Below are 27,723 nucleotides of genomic sequence, written 5' to 3' on the forward strand. Positions count from 1 at the left end.
GCCATTCCAGTTCCATCTTCACTCGTTGGTACACCTAACATAATTTCTTTACTTTCTGAAGTAATTATTACAGGCAATCGATGAACAGTTTCTGTATTTAACAAATTAGGTAATAATTTTCCATCCCAATGTACAACAATAGATGATAACTTTAAGTCTTGGAAATGTTTTTTTATTTCTATTGATTTTGACTCTCGCATAGTAAGCCGACATCGGCGAATAGATGACAATAATGGAATTAATATCCACGTCTAATAATTTTAAATCGATAAGCGACTGACAAATAGCTGTAGTTATAAACACAGCATCTCTGTCGCTTACTTTACAACGGTCAAAAGTAGCTACAACTCTTTCGTTGAGAATATTGTGAGTTCCCCTTATATTTCTTGATTTAAATTGGCCGGCAGTAGTTGGAATGTATACTTCTCCACTAGAGACTGATTGAGCACTTCCTTGGCTTGATAAGAGTTCAACGTTTTTGTCTACAAAAAAGGATAATGATAAGACAAAAAATATCTTCACTATAAAATAATAAAATATCAATGAGTAAGTTGATTATTATAATTTACCAAATAATGATTTTTCTTTTTCACTTTCCAATTTTCGTTTTTCGAAATACAATTGTTTCTCTAATTTTTTAACACCAATTTCATCGTCATCGTATTTCGTCTTAATATTTGCAATAAAACCAATTCGTTCATCTGATCTCTGATTATTCAAGAATTCTTTGGAATTTTCATCAACCATTTCAAATACATTTGACGGTGCGATGTCAAATAATTTTTTAATGAACAGGAAAATTCATTTTGTTTTTTCACAGCAACTTCACTCCGATTTCTATGTTTAAGAAGTATGCGCCACTCATCATACAGTTTTTTCAATTTATCTCGACATCTTTGCACATCTTGAACGGGAATTCGAGCTTTCTTCCAAAACACAATAATTTCATCAATCACTGCAGCAACACTATCTGTGATAGTATTATTTAAAATACGTGTATAAAAAAATAAGACTTTCAAAGCTTGCAATTTCGATGGTAATTTGTTACCTACGATTTGAACGTCAACATCACCAATCAAAAAAAAAATGTTTTGACGTAAACGTGATAACTCCATATTTAACTGATTACTTAAATATCGGATAAATGAACTCAAAAAATTTATTTATATATCAAAAAGGCATCAGTACTCGTAATTGAACGATTTTGATCAAGCTCAGAAATAAATGTAGGTTATGAGTAATCTGAGAATTAATTTTAGTGTTAGAGATTGAAGTAAAATCTAATAGATGGCGGCATGATCGGTTTCTAAAATGTTTTTAACCAGAAATCAAAATTTGAAATTGGAGTTTGTTGATATTTGTACCAATAACAATAAAAATCGAGACAATAAGTCCCGAATTTCTTTTGTATCCAAAAAAAGTTAAAAATCTTTAAAATGTTCGACAGTTCAGGCTAAAAAAATGAATTGGTGTTACTATTATTCCAAAGTTACAGTTACTTTGAAAATTTTCTAAACAAATAAGTCCAATGAGATTATAAAGAATAACCGGTTGATGATTTATGAACTATTAAATGACCAAAAAAACAGAAAAAACTATGAAAAAGATTATAGTTTCAATTTAGACCTCGAATAACTTCAAAACCGTTAGAATTATCAAAAAATGATAAGAGACCTTTTTTGTAGACCGTTAAATTTTGCATTAGAAAAAATATTTTTTGATGTGATTTGTTGGTTAGTTTATGACGTAAAAAATTCCAAAGTAAAAATATAACTTTTCCCATGTTATTTTCCTTTAAAACTTTGACCGTCGGGGGGCGCGGGTTAATATTAAAATTAAGAGCTATAACTTGCATGATTTTTTTTTTATAGATTTTGAACCGATTTAGAACTATCGTGAAAAAAAATTTCAAAAAACACAACATAAGGACCACCTAATATATATATATATATATATATATATATATATATATATATATATATATATATATATATATATATATATATATATATATATATATATGTAGCGACTATGTCCTACAATATAAATTACCCATTTGGTTAATTCCGCCGACACTCGGCGCCCGAAACGTTTGCAATCATCGTTTATCTATTTAGACAATTTTCGTAAATGATAGACAGTCAATAGCTAGCTACTACCGATATTGCCATGTGCAAAGATTAGATCTCAAAATATAATCAACGCTTTTCTTTTGTAGCTCATTAAATTATAGTAAATAATCAATAGTTATTTTTACGTAGTAAATTAAATCATTTATACAACAACAATAATTCCTACATTGGTGACCCCGACGTGATTTAAACCGACGTGAATTTTCCTTTAGTTGTTGAGGAAAGCGTCGAGTTTACTTAAAATTAATTATTTTAGTTTGATTCAACCACGTCTATTTTTATGTGTGTTGCGAAAGTCGACGAATTCGACGTTACTGCAAAACTTATCACAGCTGTTGCATTGCTGAGCACCCTGGACGTTGTGCTGCATTAGTTATCTCGAGGCACACCCGAGTGCAAATCGGAAAGTGATAAGTGAGTGGCGCGAAGCCTATTACGTCGTGACCTTGAAGCAGTAACAGCACTGTTAATCCACTATTGCCGACAAAACTCAAGTACTGCCGCATTCCAGACCCGTGACGTCAATATGGACGAAAGTTAATCCTCGAAAGAATTCAACAACAGCAACAATTTAAGTATTGTTCCTTTTCTTTCTTGATTATTCTTTTATTTATACCTTTCTTTTATTTAGATAAATAAATATTCACGATGCCGCATGACGAGACGGAAGATACGAAGCCGTTTTTCGTAAATTCACTAAAGGCGCCTCACTTCAACCCGAAGCGAGCAAAAATCTGGTTTGCGATATTGGAAGGGCAGTTTTCCTTACATGGCATCGTACAAGAGCGAGATAAATTCAACCATGCTATTTCGCTGATAGACTCCGAGTCCGCACAGGAGGTTGAGGCGATGATCACTAATCCGCCAATACACGCGCCGTTTAGTGAGCTCAAAGGAGCGCTAATTAAGTGTTTCTCAGCGTCGGAATCAGCAAAACTGCGCCAGCTTATAGACGGCGAAGCGATAGGTGATCGCCCTCCTTCAAAATTCCTCCGACACCTGAAATGTTTAGCTCCAACAGTCGACGAAGCCGTCATCAGGACCAGATGGATGTCAAACCTGCCAAAAAAGACTCAAGAGCTACTCTCAGAGAGCTGTCTCCAGATACGACGTCCACCGACGACTTGGCCAAAACAGCTGATAAAATTCATGAAATGTTCTCCGTGAATCAAAATACCGTCGCAACAGCCTCTACGTCTTCGAACCCTCAGATTTCGGCTCTTGAGAGACAGATCTCTGAGCTAACAAAATGCGTCGCCGCTCTAGCGAATCAGAACCGACCCAGAAGAGGTTCTAATTCACGTAACCGCCAAAACAGAGCTCAGTCCAATGGACGAGGGAAATTGAAGAATGGCATCTGTTATTACCACGCAAAATTTGGTAATAAATCCTACAAGTGCACTGCCGGTTGCAAGTTTGCGGGAAATGCAAAAGTGAGTCCTTAGTGGCGGGAAGCGACTCTCTGACAACTTCACACCGCCTATTCGTCACAGATTTAGCCACCAATACACAATATCTCGTGGATTCTGGCTCAGATCTCTCTATTTATCCACATCAGCGGTTGAAGTGCAAACCGACGCCCGTCGGTTATCAGTGACGAGCAGCCAATGACTCTCTCATCGAAACTTACGGCATTATCTCACTCTCGCTCAACCTAGGACTTCGTCGCAAATTTACGTGGAGATTCATCATCGCTGACGTCACAAAACCAATCATCGACGCTAACTTTTTAAGTCACTTTGACTTGCTAGTCGACCTGAAAAACAAGAAACTTCGTGATGGATCTACTGGTCTCCAAATAAACGTCAATTCAATAGCGTCCGACATGGATTGCATCAAGGTAGTGGATGGGGACACAGTCTATCACAAACTGTTGTCGAACCACCCGTCTATTACCAGACCAGATGGTACTGCGACGACCAGGAAGCATTTCACATTCCACCGTCCACTACATCAAAACGACGCCTGGACAACCAGTCTCGTGTAAAGCGAGACCTCTCGCGCCGAACAAACTCAAGATTGCGCAAGAAGAGTTTAGAAAAATGGTCCAATGCAGTATCGCGAGACCATCTAAGAGTCCGTGGGCATCTCCATTACATCTCGTTCCGAAGAAGTCCGGAGAATGGAGACCATGCGGAGACTACCGTCTTCTTAATGCCCATACAGTACCTGACAGATACCCAGTCAGACGACTTGAGGATTTTACGGCGACATTACACGGTAAAAAAATATTTTCCGTCATTGACTTGGTTCGAGCTTTCAATCAAATCCCTGTCGCCGAAGAAGACATCGAGAAAACAGCGATCAGCACACCGTTTGGACTGTTTGAATTTATGTACATGACTTTCGGACTACGTAATGCTGGGCAATCATTTCAATGATTCGTTGATGAAATCACAGCAGACTTACCATTCGTGTTTCCGTACATCCACGACTTCTTAATCGCATCCGAAAACGACGATCAACACTTAGAACACCTAAGCATCCTGTTTCGACGACTGGAGGACCACGGCCTCGTCATCAACACAGCCAAGTCAGTTTTTGGACAAAAAGAGGTAACATTCTTAGGACACAAGGTCAGTGAGTCAGGTATCAAGCCGTTACCCGACAAGGTCGACGGAATTTCTAACCTTAAATTCCCTCGTACTATTTCGGCATTACGTGGTTTTCTAGGCACAATTAATTTTTACAGAAAATTCGTCAAGAACGCCGTCCAAATCCTAACGCCACTAAACAAACTTCTGGAAGTTCCAAAAGTAAGAGACTCAACGCCGATAATAGAGACTCCTGAACTCCAAAAAGCTTTCAACGACGCAAAACGAACACTGGCTGAAGCGACGCTGCTCGCACACCCGGTAATCGACGCGCCATGGGCGATATTTTTAGATGCTTCTAACACAGCCATCGGAGCAGTTCTTCAACAATAAGTTGGAGGTAAATGGCAGCCACTGGCTTTCTTCAGTAGAAAGTTGCAGCCTTCAATTCAAAAACTGTCGACGTATGACCGTGAACTTCACGCAGTCTACGAAGCTGTACGACACTTCCGTCACATTTTTGAAGGCAAACACTTCGTCATATACGCTGATCACAAACCATTACTTCATGCGTTCCAGCAACGTACTGAAAGGGCCTCTCCATGGCAATTTCGACGTCTCGACTTCATTGGTCAATTTACAAGTGACTTTAGACACATTGCTGGACCTGAAAACATCGTCGCAGTCACCCTGTCACGCGTCGAAGCCGTGTCGATACCAATTACGACACACGAGCTGGTAAATGCTTAGAGAGTTGACCCTGAACTACGAGATCTACTCAACAACGCGACGACGTCACTACAGTGGCAACGTATCATCTTCGATGACCACCCAGCCGCGATTCACTGTGATGTTTCATCAGGTAAACCGCGTCCATACATTTCAGGTCCACTTCGAAGAAAAGTTTTTAACGCCCTGCAGTCTCTTGGACATCCAGGCTCTAAAGCATCGCAGAAGTTAGTAAGCAAACGTTACGTCTGGCCATCTATCGAGAAAGACTGTCGAGAATGGGCTAAAGCGTGCATCAACTGTCAACGTAATAAGATTACACGGCATGTGACATCTCCAATCGCTCGATTTGATCTTCCAACGTAGAGATTCGAACATATCCACATAGATCTCGTCATCTTACCGGCGTCTCGCGGGTATAACAAATGTCTCACGATCATCGATCGATTTCCTCGTTTCCCAGAGGCCATTCCTCTAAGAGACGGAGACGCCGACACGGTGGCAAACACCCTAATCAACAACTGGATTTCCCGGTACGGTGTACCAGTTAGAATAACGTCGGACCGAGGAGCACAGTTCACCTCTGCATTGTTTCAATCGCTTATGAAAATGTTCGGTATAAAACACCTGCGCACAATCACGTATCATCCTCAGGCAAACGGCATAGTGGAACGTCTTCATCGTCAGCTCAAGTCTGCACTACTTTGCCATGACGACACTTGGTTCGACGCATTACCCGCAGTCCTGCTCGGTCTCCGCGCTGCGTGGAAAGAAGACATTCAAACAACACCAGCAGAACTTGTATACGGTGAGCCTATCCGTTTACCGGGTGAATTAATAATCCCGTCGAACAAACACGAGGATGTCCAAACTGTCGTCCGCACCTTGAAAGCTCATTTTAATAACTTGGCACCGGCCGAAACGTCGCGTCATGGAACACGTTCTGTTTTCTGTTTCAGAGACCTCAACTCAAGTTCCCACGTTCTAGTACGCAACGATCAAATTGGACCGTCGTTTTCTTCACCTTATGAAGGCCCATACGAAGTCATCACTCGACACAAAAAATATTTCATCGTAAATCTCAAGGGCACAAATACGGCGATTTCCATCGACAGACTGAAACCTGTCTACGCTGCAACTGACGACTAAATTTTTTTTCAGTACTTCCTTCACAATTTTTTTGAGATATCATTGTACTTACTTATTCTATTAATTTTTTTTTCATTGTAAATAACTTACCATAACTCATTGTATATAATAATCGTCATTATTTTTTTAAGAAGGGAAGTACTGTAGCGACTATATCCTACAATATAAATTACCCATTCGGTTAATTCCGCCGACACTCGGCGCCCGAAACGTTTGTAATCGTCGTTTATCTATTTAGACAATTTTCATAAATGATAGACAGTCAATAGCTAGCTACTACCGATATTGCCACATGCAAAGATTAGAGCTTGAAATATAATCAACGCTTTTCTTTTGTAACACATTAAATTATAATAAATAATCAATAGTTATTTTTACATAGTGAATTAAATCATTTATACAACAACAATAATTCCTACATATTATGACATGGGAAATTTTTCCCATCTAGATTTCATTTTTAGAGATTATTTTTTTTGAGTATTATTTAGTCTAGAGTGTTGGCCAAGCTGATAGTATGCTGAGATTGGACGGGTCTGTGTCGCCCCAAGTGGTTTCCGATCAGAATGCGAAGCTCGAGGTAAAAATTAAGCCGAACCGCGCCAAATAAATTATACTAAGTATGGACGGATGCGTCCGAAAGAAATTTACGATGTATTTAATAGTGTGTGAGAGAGAGAGAGAGAGAGAGAGAGCGAATGAGAAAAGCGACCGGGCGAACCCGCAGTTCAGTTCGCAATCAACGACCAGGGAGACATCTGGGAGTGACAGCGATCAACGAGGGAAACCCAGAATCGGAATCTACGAACGACTGGACGTTGAAGCGACGGGAGCACATCGAGGCTCCACCTGAACGCTGAATGGAGGACTAAAGTGGGAAATCGACCAACCATCGACCATGGAAATTTATCCGACAACGGCTGATTGGACGCGCAGCTTCTTAGCTGCGCTAGAGAAAAAACACATGTTGCTGGAAAACGAAAGAGAAAGGAATTCAATTCTGATCTGGATACCGTTCAAGCCACTTTTCATACGCTGAAAAATTTTTGTTGCGACACTAAAATCAAGCGAAGACGTATTATATTGGAAATTCAGCCGCTTACGTGTTGAATTTATTTATTTTGTTAATTTTGAGTGTCGATCCCGCCGAAAGTTAATTTTATTGTGTCATTGCCGTACACCAGAAGCCAAGAATTATATCAAAAGTTTTTTGGTCATTCCGACAACGAAAAATTCCGTTGTGACGCCATCGCCGAGAACCTCTGCCGCCTGTCAGCACAGCCGATATCTGCTTCCTGGACTTCACACCGTGCCGAGCCGTCGACTGAACGGGGTAAGTGCGGTCGCAGTTTGTTAATTTACCTGGGTGACTTCACCGCGATCCGCGAGTAAGCCGAGATCGGATAGGTTTTGTTTTTTTCTCTTACCTGTCCGAATTACAAGCTATAAATGTTTATTTAATTTTTTTTTTACGTTGAAAGTAACAAAGGAAAACTAATTACGATTTTGAATTAAGTCCGAGAATAATTGTGTACCGAAATTCAACAATTGCGTTGTTGAATTCCGGCTTCGGGATGACCTCAACCAGGTGCCAGGTGCCAAAATTTTTGGTAATACGTTGTTAAGAGATATTGTGTACAGTTGTCGATTGGTTTTGGTAAAGTTTGAGATTACCTGCCGCAGAAAATTGGCTCGACTCGAGGGCCATCTAAGAGCGCCAATAGACACTATACTTCGAGCTTTGTTCCCGCGTATTGCCCGACAGGTAACAACAGTTACCGACGGTCCTGTTATCCGCCGCGGATGATAACTGATTGACAGATTGTGCCATCGATAATCTACGTACTACAGATCGATGCACTTGATAAATTCATTCCTCAATGCGAATTGAAGTAAAAATTTTTTTTGTTGTAATTATTCGACTGATTTCTTGAGACCTACTGTATTAAATTCATTATTTTTTAAGAAGGAAAATAATTTTTTTTTGTTGTTAATTTGTTTGCGAGGATCTTTTTCGATTCGTTTTGTTTATATTTTTATTGCGTACCAGCGATATTGTTCGACTTCGCGTGTGATTAAATACGTTACCGATTCCGATCGGTCTGATTTGGCGATTTTATCGAATTTTGAACCATTAATTAATTAAATTTTTTTTTGTTATTTTTTTTATAAACTTAAAATTTTGTTTGTTAATAAAGGACAAGAGATAGTTTTTTTTGTACTGATAAATTCAGAATTTGTTTGTTAAGAAGAGAAAAGCGAAACAATTGATTTTTTTTATTGAGAACTTCAAAATCTTGGTTGTTAAGACAAGAAAAGCGAAACAATTATTTTTTTTTGTATTGAAAATTCGAAATTTTGTTTGTTAAGAAAAGAAAGAGAAAGCATTTTTTTTTATTGATCATATTCAGATTTTGTGATATTGAGAATTGCCGGACCTGCGTATTTGTTCTATCTAGTTATTGTTGATTAATAAACATAGTTGTAACAGTTCCTGTGCATTAATTATTTTTTTTTGTTGAACTGTCTCAATTTTTTTATTTTTATTCTCGTGTGATACAAACATTCCGAATCGCTCCCTATACCCGCTTTACAATTTAGAATCTCTTCGACATTGACCTGCCGCCCAACGACGGTCAACTGTTAACTCCGAACCGTGGAACGTAAATTTCCTGGCGCCCAACAATCTACGAACCAGGTAAGCCAATATTTAAGTGGACCTCTTCGGCGCTGTCGACGCCAGTGCCGTGAAAAAGCCATCATAAATTTTGAGACCCATCATATATATAGATACATACACTGCAGAAGCAGTCCAAGAAAGTTATAATGATTTAAAAAATGGCCCCTTTGGAACAGCCGTCAATAACACATGCGGAAAAGCAAGAAGTAAACAGAAAGAGCGACAGCAAGTACGTATTTAATAAAAAAAAAAACGTAATTGATACATCACAATAATAATTATAAAATTTATGATTAAAATAATAAATTAATGATTAATAGTAAGTATTATTAAACAGGTTAATAATAACAATAATTATATTTTTTGTTCTATAAAGCTGAAAAATTGTTACAAGAAAGTGATAAACCACAAGTATAATGGAAAGGATCATGATTTTATTTACGAAAAAAAAAAAAAAAAGTTCATAAGATTTACAGATATTCATAAGATTACTTACTATTATAATATCTCTTGTAGTTAACTTATATAAGTAATATTATCTTAATTATAATTAATATTTTTAAATTAATAACAACTCAAACAAACAACTTGTTTCAACCAAGTATAAATAAAAAATATTTCCTTCAGTTAACTTAACGACATATTCATCTTTACCGTGAACAAATTATAATCAAACAAAAATGACCAAAATTATTGTCCAATATTAACACTGCAATTGTATTAAGATATATATCCAAGTATATATCTCAGTCGGTGCTCACTGGATATATCCAAGCAATAAGGCCATGGGTAATTGAAGTATATATCCAGGATATTTTAAGATATATACTGGATATATCGTACATATATCTTAGGATGTCTCAGCCTGTGCTCACTGGATATATCTAAACAGTAAGGCCATGGGCGATCAAAGTATATATCCAGGATATATCTTAGGATATATCTTAAAAATATATCTCAGTATATATACTTGACAGTCTGTGGTGGTATATATACTAGGATATATGACATTCCATCATATATCTTTTCGGCAAAATTGGGTATATCCTAGCATATATCCTGAGATATATCTTTCAGAGATATATTCTAAGATATATATTTTTTCCGTGGGGGTTATAGTCCCGCTCCACGGTAACGCTGACTTACCCACGTCCTCTGCAACCTCAAAACCCATAACTAAAAATCCAGAACTTAAAATTCAACACTCAAAATGCGAAACCCAAAACTTAAAACTCAAAATAACTCAATAAAACGTTAAAGTGAGTTGACCTTAGTATTTTTCAAAACTTGACTCTAAAACTGACTCTATTCTTAAAAATTCTGAAATCTCAGCTGTAACATTAATTCTTTTAATTCAATTTAAAACTATAAGCTTCGTTTCTCGGCATCAACACTCACTTAATTCACAAAACACTTTTCTTCAATCCTTAAAATTATATTTTTTATCATATTTGGCCTTGAAATATCCGCTTAAAACTACAAAAATACGTTGGCGCTGGTGATGGTAATTTTTAATAGACACCGGTCGTTAAAATAACGTCACAATATATATATATATATATATATATATATATATATATATATATATATATATATATATATATATATATATATAGATTTGTGAGACCGTAACACTCGACCTCTAAAAAATTCTCATCAATGATGAGGTCTTAGTGTCAATAAGATGATCCTCTGCATCGCAGTTATTTATTTTTTTCTCAGTTCAATACAAAAAAATTCATATCTGATTATTAATTGATTGTAGAGAAAATTGTTTTGGGAGAAGTTCGTAGGAAATTTAACGCTCTATAAGAAAGGTACCTAATATTTATTCCGTAAACTTTACCATTAGATCGATATTGAAGATTTGAGTTTGATTGATTTAAGACAAATGTACTTTTTTTCCATGAACTCGACAGTAAATGAATATTATAAAATGCACAATACCAATTTTTCTAGTACATTAACTGCTCGATAAAAATGGCATTATATGTTTTAGCGATTGTATAAAGTGTTCAAAAGATATTTATCATCAAATTTCCTTGTGTTCTGATTTTAAGAGTTTTTAATTAGATAATCGAAAAATTTGAATCCTAATTGGGGCAATACTATTTAACGGCCTAGTGAAAAGTTAAAATGCGTTAGATAAATCATTAGGTACAGTAAAGCTAGGAACAAAATGGACCTTCATGGCACGTCTGCTACGACAATTAAAAATAAATTTTTTTATCTGCATGAATATATCATGATTGTCACATTAAAAACATAATTGTTTTATTTCTTACGATATAGCATGGAAAAGCTTCCTCAGATACTAACTCAACTCCAGCAGACGCTTCTCAAACTCAACGTGAACTTATCATTCAACTTGAGTTGAAAAATAAGGAAATCATGCTCGAAATAGCTCGACTAAGGTACGTTCTTTCACATTATTAAAAAAACGAGATAAAAGATTTTGTTTCTGGGATCATCTACACTTACAAAAAAATTAGGAAAACGATTGACCCTAAATGTTATCTCTACAACTTTCCGCTTATTCCATACTTTCAACATTTTACTCCTTAAGTTTTTAGCTCTTCGAGCTCTAAAGTATAATTTTCGAGTCATTTTGAGATCTCCAAACTCAAAAATCTAATAGAAGCTTGATAAAACACTATATTTTGAATTTTCAAACCGCAATAAGATTAGAATAAACAAACAGATTTGCACGCGGGTGGCAGCATCCGACGCAGTTTTTTAAGCGTCATAAATAATTTTTTAGTTCAAATAAATTGAACTAGAAATTTCGGAGTAATTGCGACAAAAAGCTTTTTTCGGTTTTTTTTCGACAATGATAACTCACAAACGAATCTAGCGATTTTTATCGAGCTGGCAGCGATCGGCATGGTTTTTTTTTACAAGCTGATTAGTTTTTGAAATTGATTCGTAGAGCCATCTGAAATTTATGAGAGGGTCACACACATCCACACACACACACACACACACACGCGCGCGTGCGCGCGCCCATACATATGTTATATCCAGCGTTGCTTCATGTAACACACAAGGTCTCTCCTCTTTTAACGAAAAGTGCAACGCTTGCACTTCATAAATTTCGACATTTGTAAACTGTTATGTCCAAGGGCGTTTTTAGAGCGGTAGCGTAAACGGTGGAGGTTTGGACTAAGAGTTTGAAGAATACGCAACGGAGGTTTTAATTCCGTTGTTTTAATTATTTATGTGGGACGTTTTCGAGATACGAACTTACTACGCCTTCGTTTGAGACTGACGGATTTTTATGAGAGTAGATGTACTTACTGTTACAGGAACTTTATTGATGGTCAGATCCGTGGTTTTAGGGCAGCTGTTAGCGCCTGTTCCTTGATTGGGCCCTTTGGTTGATTCTCGCAGCGGATGGAGTAGGGTGGATTTGGGCTGCTTATTCTAAGGGCTTCTTATCTTATGAAACTAACGAACTCGAATGGAATTTCACTTCTGTTTAAAATTTATTTTAATAAACACCTAAACTTTTACACTTCACAAATTTTATTTAATCGAAATTATATTAATGAATTTTATTTATTTGAGCTAACGTCCTCCAGTCCCCCGTAGGGTAAAGTGCACAAATTTAGCTTTAAAAGATATAATACTTATTGACCAAACTCTCGTCTAAGTGCAGGGCAAATTAGAGCTTTGAGAATTCGGTTCTCTAGATTTTACCTACTTATCGACCTCTCGCCTAAGTGCAGAGCAAATTAGAACTTTGAGAATCTCGATTTGTAGATAATTAAAACTAATACGTGGCCTGCCGGTTGAACCGAATCTGAACTCGTCTTAAGTGCCGCGCAAATTAAGATAAGGGACTTATACAAGGCACGGGCCCGTCAACTAAACGCGAAAGTCGAATGAATTGAGCAAAGACAAGGCGTTGGCGGTTGATCGCCTTTTTAAATACTCGCTGTGCTGAGATTGCAGAAGTCCCCGCTAGTCAACCAGCAGTCGCGTAGCTTATATTTTATTGTGGCTTTCGCGCATGGAGAAGTCTTCCATCTGCGCGGGTGATTTAAATTTAAAGAAAAATTTTGGGGTGGACATAACATTCCCCCGGAAAAGCGAGAAGCTAGTATAGTTTTTCGGTTTTCCTATGGCCACCTTTCCCATAAGCGAGAGCCACTTACAATTTTCGATTTGACTTAATATATTTTAATATAATGAAAAGAGTGACAGGAGGAGTCATCTGGTACTTGTATTTAAATTTAAATTATATTTTAATTCTGCATTGTGTTACATTGTGTATATTTCGCTGACGAATGATCTTTCTTATCTCGCTTCGCTTGCTTCTCGAGTTCGCGATGCCGGGTTGAGCGTCAGTGTTGTTCGAGTCGTCGGTTGATTTGGTTCGAACCAAAAAAATTTTTCTAATTTTTGTCATGTATCCCACCGGGTAGAATTTTGCCGGCTACGGTACCTGGTACCAGTTTGCAGTTGCAGTGTACGGGAAGAAGGTAAGGGAGAGCTGATAAAAATTTTCCCCTTTGTTTTTCTTTATATAAAAAAAATTTTTTTTTTGTTATAGGACGGGGGAAGGGGGTGCTCCTCTTGAAGAGATTGGCGCGGCCAATCACCCCGGTCCGGGCGCTTCGTTTGGCGTCCCGGTTGGTCCAGGTGTTTGGACGGCTTCCTCCGGAAGTGTCAGAGGCCATCAAGTTTTTTTGCTTGGAGGGCCTTGAGGGTGTTGGGGGGCTTTGGTCTTCCGAGGAGGTGATGGCTCCCAACACACAGGACCTGGAGCTCTTGGCCTCTTTCCTGATGGAGGTCGTTTTCAACAACCTCGTCACCGGGGCTTAAGGGTGAGCTCCTTTTTTTTTTTTTTTAATATAAGGTAATTTAGCGGAATTTAAATCTCTCTCTCTCTCTCTCTCTTTTTTTTTTCTTTCAGACGTGTCAAGTGACAAAGAGAATGCGGTGATATCAGCCGCTTGCCGCTTCGTCTCCTCTCCGTTCCATAGCTAAAATAATTTAATTTATCTTTTATGTTTTTGTATTTAATTTATCATTTATAAGTTATCATTTATGTTTTTATATTTAATAAAAAGAAAACCTTTTTTTTTTATACAAAAAATTTTTCTTTTCATTCGCTCCTTTTCCCCAAAAAAATTTTTTTTTGTTATAAGTAGGTTTAATTTAGGCTAAGATAGAGGAAGAAAAAAATTTTTGAAGTGAGGTCTTGAAAGGGGGTGAGAGAGAGAGAGAGGAATGTAATTATGGGTATGTGTGTATACGTGTGTGCAGCGTGTATCGGGGCAGGTACGTGTGGTGTAGTAGATGTGGCTTACCGAGAGGCGATCGCGATCAAGCGGACGTCGGTAAGCTGCTTCGCTTGACCTAGCAGCCCGTTATAATTAACGCTAGATGGCTCTTCTTGTTCTTTTAATTACCTATACTTATTTTACTTGTATTTATTAAATTTTAAGTGTTTAAAATAATCGTTTTGAATTATAAAAGGATTTTAGGATTATAAAAAAATTTGTATGAGTGTCCTTAGCTCTGAAATATGAAAAAAAATTTTTTGTATATGGAAATTGTTGGGTATATATATTTAATGACTTGACATAATAATAATATTAATAGATAATAATATGATTATATATAATAATTGGTTAAATATATGTCATAGAAATTTAAATTGTGTATAATTGGTTTTTTTTTTTATATAAGTTAAATATAGAATGTAATGAATTAGTTGAATAATTTGATAATATATAGAAAAAAATTTTTGAATGATAATAGTGATAGTAAAATGGAAAAACAATTTCTGGTGGAATTTATAGAAATAAAAAATTTTGCAAAAGAATCTAGATAAAAAAAATCGAGATTTTGCGTTGTTTCCCCTCATCCCCTCAAGGCCGGAGGTAATATTATCTTCGGTCTTGTGAGTCTTACGATCGCAAAAAAATTTTGTGAATTAAGTAAAAATTTTTTTTTGTAAATTAAATGAAAATTTGTCTTACATTTTACTATCCTTTTTCTTTAGAAATATTGATGTGGAAACCCTTGGCTCGTTTTGGGCTATTTTAAATTTCAAGATGCAAAATGTCGTTGGAAGATTTTTATTATTAATGTTTTACGTTATTAATTTACGGTTTTCCGCAAATGAGCCATCGGTTTTATGATTAACACTTCTTTAATGTTGATCGTATTTTCTACGATGTTGATGTTCGATTTGTGTCTAGATCGGTGATTTGTAGTCTCTTAGTCGGAATGTTTTCGACTTCGTTGGTTTCTCGACGGTCTCGGGCGCATCTTCAGTCGTTGTTTGCTTATACGGTGGACTTCCTTCTTCGTTGGTTTCCGATTTCTCATGAAGTGATTCGTTGACTTTCGACGGTGATGACTTTTTTTTCTTCGGCTGTTTTTAGTTCTATAACGACTGGCTTTTCGATTATTTTGTTGTTTTGTCGCAGTTTTAGTATGCATCGACGAATGAGTTTTTGTATGGCGAACCCACTTATAATAATCGATAATATTCCGATTGTTGATACCGATCCGATGGTTATTTTCTTATTGATTTCTTCTTTTTGGTGATCTAGTGCTATTAATGACATTTTTTCTTCATTTTCTTCTAGCCCTTGACCCCAAGGTTCAAATTTGTCGATGATTGTAGCTGGGTCTGAGAATTTTGTTGGTAGATTGGGAATTTCGCTGTTAAATTTGATACTCGAGTTTAACGTTTCGAGAGATAGATTGAAGCTCGGTGCGATTATTTCTATTTTAGTTGTTTCTCTTGCTGTTTCTTGGATTTTATATTCGTTGCAGTTTGCTTGACATCCTTGTTGTACGTGTATTAGTCCGGTTCCGTTAATTATGGTGTTTCCGGGTTCAGTTTTGGGCATTTCCACTGGATGTTTTCCTCTTTGCACGTTGAGGATGCCCACGTGTTTTTTTCGTTCATTTTTATCCAAGTTAGTTTACATTTTCCGATTATTCTTACGTTACATTCTCTGAGATTTTCTGTTTTCGGGTTCATGAGTAACTCCATTTCGCAATCTACTTCGTTTACTAGTTTTGTTATTTTTATTGGGATGTTAATTGGGCAGGCCATATCTGGTCCAATGGGTTTGCAGTTGTTAACGTAGTCTTGTTCCACGAGGAAATATTCTTCGAACGCTGGTTCTGTCACTAGATATTTTGACGTAGATTGAATCGTCAATGTTGATAATTGGTCTCCAATTTTCTCGGCCTTGGGAAGTGATTTTAGTTCGTATGCTAGCCATGGCGTCTGATCGAAGAGTGGTACGGTTATTATTATCAGGAAATAACCGTTCGATTTTCCTGTTTCTATCGTTGATACTTTCGGCAGCGTGCTGATGTCCATGTGGTCCAGAGGTTGGGGCGGATTTAAGGTCGGATGTTTTCTGATCATGTCTGCGGTTGCTTGGTTTAGCTGTTTGGCTGATACTGTTAAATAGGTCAGCTTGCCCCATTTCGCTTCTTCTATGGCTTTTTCTGCATTATTAAGAGTTCTCAGGTGGTTAGTCATCCGGTGAATATTTTCGTCGCCTATCATTAAGAATAGTTGGATTCTTTGTAAGTCGGTTATTTGTTTATTTGTTGATTGTTGCAGAGATGCAGAGGTTCTGGCTAGTTCTTTGATTCGTTTTGTCATGTTTGTTTCGTGTTCTAGGATTTCGTTGATTTCGCTCTTAATAATGTGAGTGTTATTTTGGGATAGGTGTACAAGTTCTTTGTTGTCTTGATATAACTTGTCTAGTTCTTTGGACATATGTTCCTTGTCACTGTAGTCCATGGTCCCGAATAGTTTTCGTGCAACTGAGCCTACGAAGCCGAACCACGGTGCTCTTTTTGTGCGGTTCTGTGGATGTAATTCTTCATGTTGAGGGTCGTCGAGTAACTGCCTTAGCCGGTGTTTTGCTTGTTCTATTTCAGCATAAATCTCCCGGTGTGTGTTGGTTCTTAGGTACAACATACAGGAAGAATGATTGAATTTTAAGGAACATATTCTATAAGCTTCCCATATATTTTGATTTAGGTTTGGGTAGAGAGTTACTAGTTGTTTGATGTTTATAGAGCTGATTATTTGCCATTCTTCTCTGATGAGGTGGATTCTTTTGAATGGATCGTACAGTAGGCCCGGATTTGCTTCTATTGGTTTTATTTTCACCTCGTCAGCACTCCACGCCACGTATCCAATTCCCAGGAGAAGAAGGGATGTAACGATCATATTTTTTTTTGTATATTTTAGCGTCTATATATGTGTATATTTACTGAAACAAACAACTTAAGTTCTTTTTAGTCGAAATTTCCGTGGCTGGCTGTTTTAGTCTTATTCTGGTGGAGTAGTTTCCGTTTTCTTTTTCTATTATTAAATTCCCCATTTCGTTTATTTCGACTATTTCGTATGGGCCGGTATAATAATGATCTAATTTGTTTTTTCTAGGTTCTTTTAACGTGTATATAAGGTCTCCTACGTTAAATTTTGCTGGGTGTATATGTTTGTCGAATCTGACTTTTCACTCATGTTTAGTTTTCGTTAAATTTTCCGCGGATATTCGTTGAATTTCTGAAATTCGGCTAATTAAATCTGCTAAATAATCGTTATACGTTTCGATTTTACTAAAATTTGGAAATTGAGTCGGGCTACGTGCTTTTCTTCCGTACAAAATTTCGTATGGCGTAAATTTCGTGGCCGTATGTACGGTGGTATTATAATTTAACATTGCCATTGGGATATACCGATCCCAGTTACTGAATTTATCTACATAGACTCGGAAGTAGTCGACTAATGGCTGGTGAGATCGCTCTAAGGCTCCGTTCGATTGAGGATAGTAAGAAGATGTTGTTATTCTTTGAATTTTCAGAGCTTTGGCTAGTTGTTGGATTAATTTGCTTGTGAATGAGGTGCCCTTATCTGATAATATTACGCGAGGGCACCCATAAAGGGCGATATAATGATATAATAAGGCATCTGCGACGGTTACTGCTCTGATATCAGGGAGAGGAACTGCTGCAGCTCCTTTGGAAAAATTATCTTGAATTGTTAAGATATGTACATTCCCGTCAGGGGTCATGGGTAACGGTCCTACCGTATCTATACTAATTTTCTCAAAAGGTTCAAAGGGTGTATCTGTGATGGACATAGGATGTTTTGTCTTTATTCGCGTGAGCTTATTTGTCTGACAAATTTCACAAGCTCGGATGTAATTGTAGATATTGTCTTTCATTCCTGGCCAGTAATATCTTTCGCGAATGCGCCAATACGTTTTCACTACACCTTTGTGACCGCCTATTAAGCTGTTATGATTTTCTTCTATTATTTTTGTTCGGAGGGATTCGTCTGGTACCTCGATATTCCCTTTGCATAAAGTTATTGTTATCGGGCAATCTCTTAATTCGTGGGATAAGTAAGCTTTGATGTTAAGGTCATCGAACTCATCTCCTTGTTTTGCACAGCGGAGTGAGTGAATGTCGTGTTTATGCATCGACTGTCGAAGATTTCTCAATCCTTCGATCAGATCGATTGGGTCGAATTTTTCGAAATGTTTTGTTTTGATGAATACCGTGAAGATTTTACAACGACCTAATTTGGTGACAAATACGTCCCCTTTTGTTGGTTTTGAGGCATGAAGGTCATCAGCATTAATAAATTTTAAGTCGCGGAGCAGTTTCGCTACAGGTTTTATTATTTCGCAGTCGGCCGCTAAGAAATGCACTAAATGATCTCGGGCATAAGTGAGCCCATCACGGCTGGTTGCAAATTTTATTTTTGTTTCACGACCTTTTTCGGGTAGGCTTTCGTCTGAACTAGAGAGTGAATATATTTTTGGCCGATGACGACGTTCAGCAAAAATATTTTCAGCTTCTTCGAAAGTTGGAGGGTCATAAGCAACGAAGGGTGGTCCAAATTGACGCTTCCCTACATCATCCCCCACTGTTATATTCCCGCTTGTTGTTTACTTATTTTTATTTTTATCGGAATCGTGGGATTTTTCCGGATTATTATTATTTTGTGGATTACTCGATTCAATTTCGTTTGATAAGTTTTCTTTTGGGTCTTTCCGTTCCGATTCGAAAAGGGTGTTACTCGCGTCGAACGGTTTGGTTTCGATTATTTCGTTTATTCTCTTCCCCTTTTCATCTACGATTTAGCGGCTTACGTGGTCATAGCGGATACCCATGGCCGCTAGTTCGTCGGGTATGAGAACTCTTCCGAAGATTTGAGTCCGGGGTTCTGGACCGTCTCTTAAATATCCTGTGAATCAGGTTTTAATTAGGTTTTGTGGTGTTAGAGAATTTGTATTTAGTTGGTTTTCCTTTTTGTCATGTGTGTGGACGACGTTTCTCGTGTTAGCAGATTCTGCTGAGGTTGCAGGCTCTGGTTTTACGATGACGGGGTGTTCGATTTCGCTGGGATCTTCGCTTCTTCCCGTATCCTCTGGGCTGATGTCGCTGCTTGATCCTTCTTCGGGGTATTCGCTGTTGTCTCTAAGGAACTCGTTGACATTAAATTTAGGTGTTGTGTCATCTAAGGAATCTTCTTCGCTTCGCCAGACTGGAGGCATTCTACTTAGTGATTGGCGGATATTTTACGCAGTTTCGGAACTAGTTCTTTTCATTTTTGCTAACTCTTGAGGGGTGTAATTAAATATTGCTTCTTCTAGACGCATTTTCTCTAGAGCTTTTTCTTTGTAAGAATTTTCCGGTGGGGGTCGTCTTTTAATGATTTCGTCGAAGATTTTGATTAGTTCCTGGGTTTTTCGTCTTTGTTTTTGAGGGATAGTTGTTTCTTTATTTCCCTTGGTTTTATCGTCTTTTTCAGCTTCATCGTCCCCCTCTTGGCCCGTATCTGTTTTGTTAATCGTGGAGGGTTCAGAAGTTGAGGCTGGCAAGACGACTTCATCGTCCCCTTGTTCTTCGATTCCGGTTTTCTGCGACTCGGGATCTTCTTTGGTTAAATCAAGGTTACTATCTTCAAGGTAATTTATTTTGGGTGGGACTCGTGTTTTTCCCATTTCCCTTTTTCTGAGATGAGAGGCGATTGTTTCTCTGACTTCGGGGGCGCTGCTGATTCTTGGTCTATTTTTTGATCCGAGAGGGCGACCAGGGCGCTTGACCGATTGAATCGCTTCTTCGTCTGAGAGCATTTTATGAGACTTTTTTGTTTTAGTACTATCCGTGATGGGTAGCGCTAAAGAGTTATTATCGGTAATATTATTTAATACGTTTTTTAAGGGCTCGGGACGACCTTCGGGGTTGTATGAGAGTCCTTCAGCGTATTGTTCGGTGACTTTGTGACGGACTACGACATTAAATTTATATCTACTCAATTTAGACCGCCATTTTGCTTGCCTTTCGGTGATAGTCGTGCTGTCCCTTAGCCAGGTAACACAAGGGCTACTGGTTATTAAGGTAAAATGTTTTTGGAGATACGGTCGAAATTGTTGGATAGCGTAAACTACTGCAAGGCATTGTTTTTCAATGTCGGTGTATCGAGTTTCGGTGTCGTGAAAGACGCGTGAGACACATGACACTATTTTCTCTCCGTCTCTTTCTAAGTCATTATTCCCTTCTATTGTCTGCTGGCTGAGAATTCCGGATATTCCTGAGTCTGACGCACTGACAGCTAGGATGAAGGGTTTATTAAAATCTGGGTATTTAAGAAATGAGTCTTCGCAGATGGCATTTTTGATATCGTCGAATGCCCTTTGCGCTTCTTCTGTCCATATGAAGGGCTTAGTTTTTCGTGTAAGGTCTGTTATGGGTTTGGCCCTTTCAGCGAAATTTCGGATAAATCTTCGATAGTAATTAGCAAGTCCCATAAATTTCCTAGCTTCCGTATGATTTCTAGGTCTCGAGGCATTTTTAAGTGACGAAATCTTTTTCGGGTCTGGTTTTACGCCTTCTTTCGTTATTACGTGACCTAAATAATCTACTTCAGGACAGAGAAATTTACATTTTTCAGGTTGGAGGGTGAGACCAGCTTCTCTCAGTCTGTTGAATAGTCTTTGAACTCTCACACCATGTTCTTGTAGGGTTTTACCATAGCTGACTAAATCATCTACATAGATAAATAATTCTGTCCCTTTTAACCCGCTTAAGGTGGAGTCCATCATTCGTTGGAAGATAGATGGAGCGCATTCTAGTCCAAAAGGCATGCAACAATATTCCCAGTGCCCATCTGGGGTAGAAAATGCCGTTTTTGGTGCGTCTGCGGGGTGCATTGGGATTTGGTGGAACCCCATGGCGAGATCGAAGACGCTGAAGAAATTAGCGTCGCCTAATTGGTCTAAAATATCGATAATTAGGGGTAAAGGATAAGCATCCCCTCGAGTGATTTTATTTAGTTGCCTGAAGTCGATAACCATTCTATATTTTTTTATAGAAGGGTCATTAGATTTTTTTGGTACAATCCACAAAGGTGAATTGTACGGAGAGTTAGATTTCCTAATTATCCCTTGTTTTTCGAGATTTTCGACCTGCCTGGCGATTTCTTCCCGATGTTATGGGGGAAATCGATATTGTTTTATTCTCACCGGTTCGTTGGTGGTGGTTTCTATCCGGCAGGTGAAATTTTTAGCACGGCCTAGCTTATCTCCGGGGAGGTGAAAGACATCGTGATTGTTTTCAATAAGAGTATGAACTTGTTCTTTTTCCTCCTCATTGAGGTGAGCTACTGGTATTTTCTGGAGTAGAATCTTTATACGTTCGTGTTTATCTATTATACGGTTGGAGTTTTCTATAGAAGGGGCGTCGGATTCGTCCCCTTCTGAGCTAGGGTTATCAAATTCGAAATCCTCGAGTGTTTGAGGTCCTATGTCTATGTCTACCGGGTTTGAATTTAGGTTAATGATCATGCACATTGCGTACCCGTCGTCTACCTTGACAACTGCTTCTCCTCCGAGTACCCCTTTCGGAAGGTTCATTCGGGGGAGGTATCCCTCTCCTTTTTCGAAACTTTGGATTGGTACTGCTACTGACACTCTCATCCTGTTAGCGTGAACTGTACGATACAAATTTTGTCTGAAATAACTATTAATAGCCATACGTTAGAGATACTTTTTCATGTTATTGCGGATGATTATTTAAAATGTGACATATTAATTGGTCGTGAAATTCTTGGGCAAGGATTTGATGTAAATATAACTTAAAATAATTTTAGCTTATCTAAAAGTAAACTGATTAATGCATGTAATAAACTCGAATCTATTAGTAAAATACATTTTAATGATATTGATACTGACGTAATTGGCGATGATAAAGAGAAACTCATTTCTATTTTAAAAGAATATACCGATTCATTTATTCAGGGGTTTCCAAGTACTCGTGTTAATACAGGGGAGCTTATAATACGTTTAGTTGACCCTAATGTAATTGTACAAAGGCGACCGTATCGTCTTAGTGCCGAGGAAAGGCAGGTAGTACGGGATAGAGTAGATGAACTATTGAAGGCTAATGTTATTCGTCCGAGTTGCTCTCCGTTTGCAAGTCCTATATTATTAGTTAAAAAGAAAGATGGTTCTGATCGTTTGTGCGTTGTTTATCGGGAACTGAATTCTAATATGATAGATGATAAATTTCCCTTACCCCTCATAGCCGACCAAATAGCGCGACTCGCTGGTGCAAAGTTTTTCACATGTTTAGATATGGCCAGTGGATTTCATCAAATCCCTGTTGAGACAGAATCAATTGAACGGACAGCGTTTGTAACGCCTGATGGGCAATATAAATATTTGACCATGCCATTCGGGCTAAAGAACGCACCCTCTGTCTTTCAACGTGCTGTTATAAAAGCTTTAGGAGAACTTGCATATACATTCGTTATTGTGTATATGGATGATATTATGATTATAGCTTCAACTATTGAAGAAGCTTTAGACAGACTTCAAAAAGTAGTCAGTATTCTCATTAAATCCGGATTCTCTTTTAATTTATCGAAATGCTCGTTTCTCAAAACCCAAGTACAATACCTGGGCTATGAAATTTCTGCTGGGGAAGTCCGTCCCAGCTCACGTAAAATCGAAGCCTTAACTGTCTTACCTGCACCGAGAACCGTAACTCAGTTGAGACAATTCATCGGTCTCTCTTCTTATTTTCGTAAATTTATTCCAAAGTTCTCACAGGTAATGAAACCCTTATACCGTTTGACCTCAGGTAACAAAAAAAAATATTGAATGGACTGAGGTACATGAAAATATCCGTCAGAAAATAATCTCTGTATTGACTAATGAGCCTGTACTAATGATTTTCAATCCGAATTTTCCTATAGAGTTGCACACAGACGCTAGCTCTGAAGGCTATGGGGCTATATTAATGCAAAAATTTAATGGTTCAAATAGAGTTGTCGAGTATTATAGTAAAGCTACAAGTTCAGCTGAGTCACGATATCATTTATACGAATTAGAGACTCTAGCTGTATTTAACGCAGTAAAATTTTTCCGTCATTATTTGCATGGTCGACCGTTCGTAGTAATTACGGATTGTAATTCGTTAAAAGCCTCTCAGAAAAAGGTTGACCTAACACCAAGGGTTCACCGTTGGTGGGCTTTCTTACAGACTTTTAAATTTGATATTGTGTATAGAGAAGGTAAAAGAATGGCTCACGCTGATTTCTTTTCGCGTAATCCTGTTACAGAACAATTGCGTAGTAATTCAAATAAAATTTTACAGAAACGGATAAATTTGACGGAAATTTCCGATGATTGGCTTCTTGTTGAGCAACGGCGTGACCCAGAAATTAGTAAGATAGTAATTGATTTAGAAAATGATGAGATTGCGTCCGATCTTGCTAAAACTTATGAAGTACGGTCAGGGTTACTCCACCGAAAAATCCAAAGGCGAGGTAAAACATTATGTTTACCTATTGTTCCACGTGCTTTTAGGTGGTCGGTAATAAATCATGTACATGAGTCAATTATGCACTTAGGATGGGAGAAAACACTTGACAAAGTAATACTTTGCGAGTATTACTGGTTTGAAGGAATTACGAAATATGTTCGTAAATTCATTGATAACTGTTATACTTGCAGAGTTTCCAAGTCAAGCTCAGGCAAAGTACAAGCAGAGCTTCATCCTATTCCTAAGACCAGCATCCCTTGGCATACAGTACACATGGATATTACAGGTAAATTAACGGGTAAAAATGATTCAAAAGAATACGTTGTCGTGTTGATAGATGCTTTCACTAAATTTGTTTTATTATATCATACTCGAAAAATAGATAGTGTCAATACTATTAAGGCTCTTAAAAACGCTATATCATTGTTTGGCCCACCGACCCGCATAATTGCGGATCAAGGTAGATGTTTCACAAGTAAAGAATTTCAAGAGTATTGTACCTCACAAAACTCAAAATTACATCTTATAGCTGCGGGTTCTAGTCGAGCTAATGGTCAGGTAGAACGCGTAATGAGTACCCTAAAAAGTATGTTTACTGCAGCCGAAACGAGTAGAAACTCTTGGCAAGCAGTTGTAAATGAAATTCACTTAGCAATGAATTGCACTACCAATCGAGTCACTAATGCGAGTCCATTAGAATTGTTAATTGGTAAAGTAGCCAGACCTTTAGGAATGGTAGTTGGCCAGGTAGATAAAGAAATAGATATCTCTGACGTAAGGCAGAAAGCTATTGAGAACATAGAAATAAATGCTAAGTATGATAAGTATAGATTTGATAAAAATAAAGCAAAAATTATACCATTTAAGATAGGAGATTTCGTGTTAATTAAGAACGAAGAGAGAAATCAAACGAAGCTTGATCCTAAGTTTAGAGGTCCATTTGTAGTGGCGGAAATTCTCGATGGCGATCGGTATACTTTGAAGTCGTTAGACAATAATAGGACTTATAAATATAGTCATGAGAATTTGAGGAAAATGCCGGAAAGTCATATCCCTATTGAATTGGATATACCAGATGATCATGAGGGTGATGAACAGGAAGTTTCTCAGAATAACTCTGAGACAGAGTCAGAAACCACCGGGGAAAGACCGAGCACTAATGGTAGTTGATGAAAGTCGCATCACTCGCATCAGGCTGTAGGTCATAATGGCAAATCAATGGTGGTTTGGCCAGAGTGTGATGGGCAGTAGATGATGTGGTGGCGATAAGAAAATTTTACTTCTGGGGTCAAACTACTTGGACCAAGCTGTAGTCGTAACTGCAAATCCAGGGTGATTTGAATCAATCTTGGTTGCTAAGATTGTCAGGGGGCGATGGGCAGTTGGTGAGGTAGCGGGGGCCTGAGAAGAAAATTGTGTTGTACTACATGTGTCATTGGTTGACAATGTAGAAAAGATTATGAATACTGGTGTACATAGTTGAGTAACTATGGTGGTACACAGTTTTGCTGTATGTAATATACAGTTGCAGACCATTGTGTGCTAAGGGTCTATACCTGGGGTGGTGATGAACATAGCCTGCATGATCGCTGGGATAGACAATCGTAGAAATTTTGAAAAGGCACCTTCAAGAAGCTAAGTCTGTTAGATTTGATAGTCGAGAGTTTTTGTAGCTTAAATGAGCCTCTGAATAAAGGAAAATTATTTGTTTAAAAAAAAAAAAAAAAAAAAAAAAATTGACACGGTTTGTAATAACATGTTTACTGATGCACCCGAGGACGTGTGATCGTCAGGTTGGCCGTGTCGGAGATAATATCGAGCTGGGTTTTCCCAGAGATTGGAAATTCCCAATATTTTAGTTTGTCTGTTAATTTTAAGCAAAATCGTAAAGCATAGAATATTTAGATATTATTTATGATTTAAGCTAGTTATATTTTTTATGGTTATAACGATGGGCTTAAGTCCGGAGTGACAATGGTCACCAAACGTAGCCGAGGTCACAGGATAGAAGTAAAAAGTATATAGTTAGAAATATCGACAGACAATGAGGGCTGTCGAAATAATTTTTGAGTGAATAAGTACTTAGGGTACTTGGGAGAGTAGTTCTCGTTGAGCATTGATCAAGTAAGGATCGCATACATCCTGCTGACCCCGGATTCGTTCTCGGTCTTATTCCCAAAACGTCTTTAACTGTTATATCAATCGCAGTAGAATATTTGTAATTAAATTTATTATTTGTACGAGTTAGTGTACGTTATATTTTAAATCAAAGTCTTTATTATATTTGATTATTGTAAAAATAAATAAAGATGGCTGATAATGATCCAAAGGACCCTAACGATGCCCGAACCACTCTTCCTCCGACATATATATATATATATATATATATATATATATATATATATATATATATATATATATATATATATATATATATATATATATATATATATATATATATATATATTTATACGATATAACGCGGCTTGTCAGCACGATAGCATTTTCAATTTATATCCGGTTCTTTTCAGACTCAACATGCTTTATCTATCGATAAAGACTAAGATTAAGTTCGAAGATGAACTCAATCGGACGAGTAGTTTGAAAATGACAGGATTTTGAAATTTTAAATATCGGAAAAATCGATGTTTTCACCACTCCAACTTAGTGTAATTTCTGGACTAGACAAGATATTGAAATTCGGTGAATCGCATCGTAAAACTCTATTATTAAGCTTCAATTTTCATTACAAAACGAAAAATCAAAAAAATAAATAAATAAATAAAAAACGTATTCTGATATAGGATTTGACGACCCAGAGAATGGATAATAGAAAGTTTTTCTCACGTAAAAAAAATTTAAAGATAACCTGATTGTGGAACTACCTCTAAGACTCAACCCTACAGGGACATTTCTATTTCTTAACTTTCACCCATTTTAAAATTAAAAAAAGTCATCCGTAAACATTTGTTTAATTTTTCTGCAGTTAATAAGCCCCATTCCAAATCTCGGAACTACCCCTAAGGCCCACCCCTACCAGCGATATTACTTTTTCGCTATTTTAACCGTTTTTAAAATAAAAAAAAGTTATCCAGAAAAATTTATTAAATTTATCTGCTATTAATAATTTAATAAAAAAAATTTTTTATGGATAACTTTTTTTAATTTTAAAGTGGGTTAAAGTTGCGAAATAATAATATCTTCTGTAGCGGTGGGTTTAAGGAGTGGTTCAGAAATTTAAAATGGGGTTTATTAATTGTAGAAAAATTAAAAAAATGTTTCCGGATAACTTTTTTTAATTTTAGAATGGGTTAAAGTAGCGAAATAGAAATGTCCCTGCAGGAGTGGGTTTTAGGGGTAGTTTCGCAATGAGATCATCTGTAAATTTTTTTTACGAGAGAAAAAGTTTATATCCATCATTCTCCGGATCATCAGATCTTATATCAAAGTCCTTTCTTAATTGATTTTTTTAAATTTTTAGTTTTGTAAACGTTCGAAACTACAAGTACATGTCACGGGATAGTCAGATAAGCTTCCTGTGACCTTAAATCGACGAGACCTGATGAAAACTCAATTTTTTCACAACGGGGTAAAACCAATAACTTACCTATTTTTAAAAATTTTTAATTTTCTTAGCGAGAAGTTAAAAATTAATAAAAAAAAATTG

General features: G+C 37.2%; 1 protein-coding gene across 6 annotated transcripts in view; it reads left to right on the forward strand.

The window, feature by feature from the left end:
- The window catches only part of LOC141533470 (dystrobrevin beta), a 633,463-nt gene that overhangs the window by 271,169 nt on the left and 334,571 nt on the right, over positions 1-27,723 (forward strand). For all 6 annotated transcript variants that reach the window (XR_012480273.1, XM_074252367.1, XM_074252368.1 and 3 more), the window contains one exon: positions 11,517-11,638. Coding sequence is in view for 5 of the 6 variants with exons in the window: in XM_074252367.1 (XP_074108468.1) it covers positions 11,517-11,638 (122 nt within the window). In the remaining variant the exon portion in view is untranslated. The remainder of the gene's footprint in view (positions 1-11,516; positions 11,639-27,723) is intronic.

Source organism: Cotesia typhae, unplaced genomic scaffold, assembly GCF_013202065.1.
Source record: "Cotesia typhae breed Kobodo isofemale line unplaced genomic scaffold, CoteBio_Ctyphae contig_9, whole genome shotgun sequence".
NCBI lineage: Eukaryota > Metazoa > Arthropoda > Insecta > Hymenoptera > Braconidae > Cotesia > Cotesia typhae.